Genomic DNA, 3,064 nt, shown 5'->3' on the forward strand with positions numbered 1-3,064 from the left:
GCCAGGGAATCTACATACACATTGGGGGTCTCAGTGGGGCTGCCAAAAACCATCACCTCTGTCTTTTTATCATTGAATTTTAAAAAGTTAACAGACATCCAAGCCTTAATGTCATCGAGACACTGAAGTAATGGCTGTGTAAGGTATCTGCCTTTTTTCTTTAGAGGGACATAGATCTGACAGTCATCAGCATAAAAGTGGAAAGGAATGCCGTGCTTTCTCAGTACAGAACCAAGAGGAAGCAGATATAAAGAGAAGAGGAGGGGGCCTAGAACTGAGCCCTGTGGGACACCACACAAGAGGGGAGCGGAGGACGACACATAGTCACCAAGGCTGACACAAAAAGTTCGCCCCGTCAAGTAGGACCTGAACCACTCCAGTGCTGTGCCCCTAATGCCCACCCAATGCTCCAAACGAGAGAATAAAATGGCATGATCCACGGTATCAAACGCAGCTGTCAAATCTAAAAGCACAAGAACAACACAGTCCCCAGCATCAGTCGCTAAAAATATGTCATTAAAAACTTTTAAAAGGGCTGATTCCGTGCTATGAAAGGGTTTAAAACCAGATGCCATTGGATGGTGGGCCACATAATAACATGACTCTTAAGCATCGGCCAATGAATGTGAACTAACAACCACAAGGTCACAGGTATGGCTGCACTGTAGGAAAAAATCCTAATATAAAAGTGTTCTACTGTGCATTTCACAGTTTTGTTCTGTTCTTCTAGAATATCATTAAATCACTGTAATGCAATAAAACATAATTTTCATGATTATTAAATGTATCTGTCTGTACATATGCATATTTAGATTGTTAAAATACATTCACAAATGTATCATGATTTCACAAATATCTGTCCGTTATTTGAAAGATTGAACTGTTGAATTCAAATGTAATGCTATGGAAAAGTATATAACATGATTCCTATAAGCTTGTGTTACATCACATAAGTATTATTATCATTGCTAGTTAGGGCGATCGTGGCTCCCTGTACCTGCTGAGTATAAGACTGTGAATGGTGTTTCTTCACTCCTGGACTATGCTGCTCTCCAACCTATATATTTAGAAACCGTTTGTGTGAATGCTCCTGTGTCCGCAACGGATCCCTTTGTGCTCGGTATTACTGACTCTGACTCTGCTAAACCTGGATCTTCCTGTGCTATGACTGTTTTAGAGACTGCTACTCCTAACATGGACAGCTTAAGGCCTACAGAGTTGCCAGGAGTGACTCGCCATGAATCTCTGTTAGCCGCCCGGCCCGAAGCTCAGTCGCCACCTCCACCACATTCAGTCTCGCTTCCCATAGCACAGTCACATCCACAGCCTGACTTACTACAAACCTTATTTCAATCCTTAGCCCAGTCAATAGCTCAGTTGGTAGAGGAATCATCAGCCTTATTGTCAGCTCGGTTTCCAACTTCACAACCATCATTTTCCCGACCTTTTCTTCAGTTGCCCTCAGCTCAGCCACCTATACAGCCATCATCTTCACCTACACCTCCGGTACAGCAAGCTATGTCTATCCAACCCTTACAGAACTGTTCCACAACCTTGAATCTTAATCAGAGAGACAAACCAAACAATATTGTTATCAGTCCTCAAAAGCTGGCCAGTTCTGAGACTGAAATTCACTCCAGGGCCTCCCCAGAGGCTGGGTTTCAGCCCCCAGCAGACTCTGGACCCCTGGCGGTTAAGAAGCCAGCTGAGGACCGCACCCGGCCGTTGCTGCCTGAGCAGACTCAATGCTCTGTGCAGCTGCAGTCTGCCATGTGTTTGCCAGAGGCCCGTGTGCCTGCTGGTCCTGTTCTGTCCCTGCCAGAGGCCCGTGTGCCTGCTGGTCCTGTTCTGTCCCTGCCAGAGGCCCGTGTGCCTGCTGGTCCTGTTGCGTTCCTGCCAGAGGCCCGTGTGCCTGCTGGTCCTGTTGCGTTCCTGCCAGAGGTCTCCGCACCTGCTGGTTCTGTTGCGTTCCTGCCAGAAGTCTCCGCACCTGCTGGTTCTGTTCTGTGTGTGCCAGGGGCTCCAGTGCCCACTGGTTCTGAGACTGTTTTTGCTGGGGGGCCCGAGGAGCCCGTCCAGCCTCCTTTCTCGTCAGTTGGGGGGCCCGAGGAGCCCATCCAGCCTCCAGCTGCTCCACCAGCAGCCTCATCCACGCTTGCAGCAGCGGTTTCATCCATGCCGCCACCTGCTGCAGCGCCTCCGTCTGCATCCTCCACGCCGTTGCCTGGCCCGGCCTCTGCTGCATCCTCCACGCCGTCGCCTGGTCCGGATTCAGCATCCTCAGCGTCGCCTGGTCCAGCGCATGCTTCGGCTTCATCCGCTTCACCTGGTCCAGCCACTGCTTCATCCTCGCCTGGTCCAGCCACTGCTTCATCCTCGCCTGGTCCAGCCACTGCTTCATCCTCGCCTGGTCCAGCCTCCGCTTCATCCTCGCCTGGTCCGGCCTCCGTGTCTTCAGCCTCGCCTGGTCCGGCCTCCGCTTCGTCTTCAGCCTCGCCTGGTCCGGCCTCCGCTTCTGCTTCAGCCTCGCCTGGTCCGGCCTCCGCATCCCCGTCTGGTCCGGCCTCCGCTTCGCCTGGGGCTGCAGGGGCCACGCAGCCTTCAGGTCCCCTACTACCGCCTCCACATCGTCGGTCATCTGCCAGGCCGCTTGTTGGGCATCTCCGCCACCGTGGACGCCCTCCTGAACACCCTCCTGAACGCCGCCGCTGCCTTCCGCGTGGCCGGCCCCCGGAACTGAACCGTTTTGGCCTCCTGCGCTGTCGGCCTCCGGGTCGGCCCCCTGAACTTGACCTTCTGGGTCTTTCTGGGCTCTGTCCCTCCTTCCTGGTCCCCCGCCGCCCACCCTGGTGGGGTTGTTTTCTGTTTTTGGCTGTTTTTTGTGCTTCTGTTGGGCGGTCTGGAGCCCGCCCTTGAGGGGGGGGTACTGTCATGGTCCTGGGTCGGTGACCCAGCGCTTTTAGTTATCATTTTCTAGTTTATGATGATGATGATTATTATTGTTTGAGTTCTGTGTGTTATATTTGGTCTGCCTTTGAGTCTGTCTCTGTCTATGGTGTCACCC

The 3,064-nt window shown here is 52.4% G+C and overlaps 1 protein-coding gene across 1 annotated transcript; it reads right to left on the reverse strand.

Annotated features, from left to right (window-relative positions):
• Window positions 1-1,653: 1,653 nt before the first annotated feature.
• Window positions 1,654-2,435, reverse strand: LOC309701941 (uncharacterized protein). The gene is made up of 2 exons (XM_082526282.1): window positions 1,952-2,435; window positions 1,654-1,873 (listed from the first exon to the last, which is right to left on the reverse strand). Exons 1-2 carry the CDS (start codon window positions 2,426-2,428, stop codon window positions 1,694-1,696), a joined length of 657 nt encoding a protein of 218 aa, XP_082382408.1. The 5' UTR covers window positions 2,429-2,435; the 3' UTR covers window positions 1,654-1,693.
• Between the last annotated feature and the right edge of the window lie 629 nt (window positions 2,436-3,064).

The sequence above is a fragment of the Aulonocara stuartgranti genome (assembly GCF_965226115.1).
Source record: "Aulonocara stuartgranti genome assembly, chromosome: 1".
Classification (NCBI taxonomy): Eukaryota; Metazoa; Chordata; class Actinopteri; order Cichliformes; family Cichlidae; genus Aulonocara; species Aulonocara stuartgranti.

What these genes read in the sequence shown, in the direction of transcription:
- LOC309701941 (XM_082526282.1), bottom strand. Translation starts at nt 2,428, where the DNA reads ATGAAGCGGAGGCTGGACCAGGCGAGGATGAAGCAGTGGCTGGACCAG. An exon ending in GAACGCAACAGAACCAGCAG is followed by an intron (nt 1,874 to 1,951) that starts GTGCGGAGACCT and finishes CAGGACCAGCAG; the next exon opens with GCACACGGGCCTCTGGCAGG.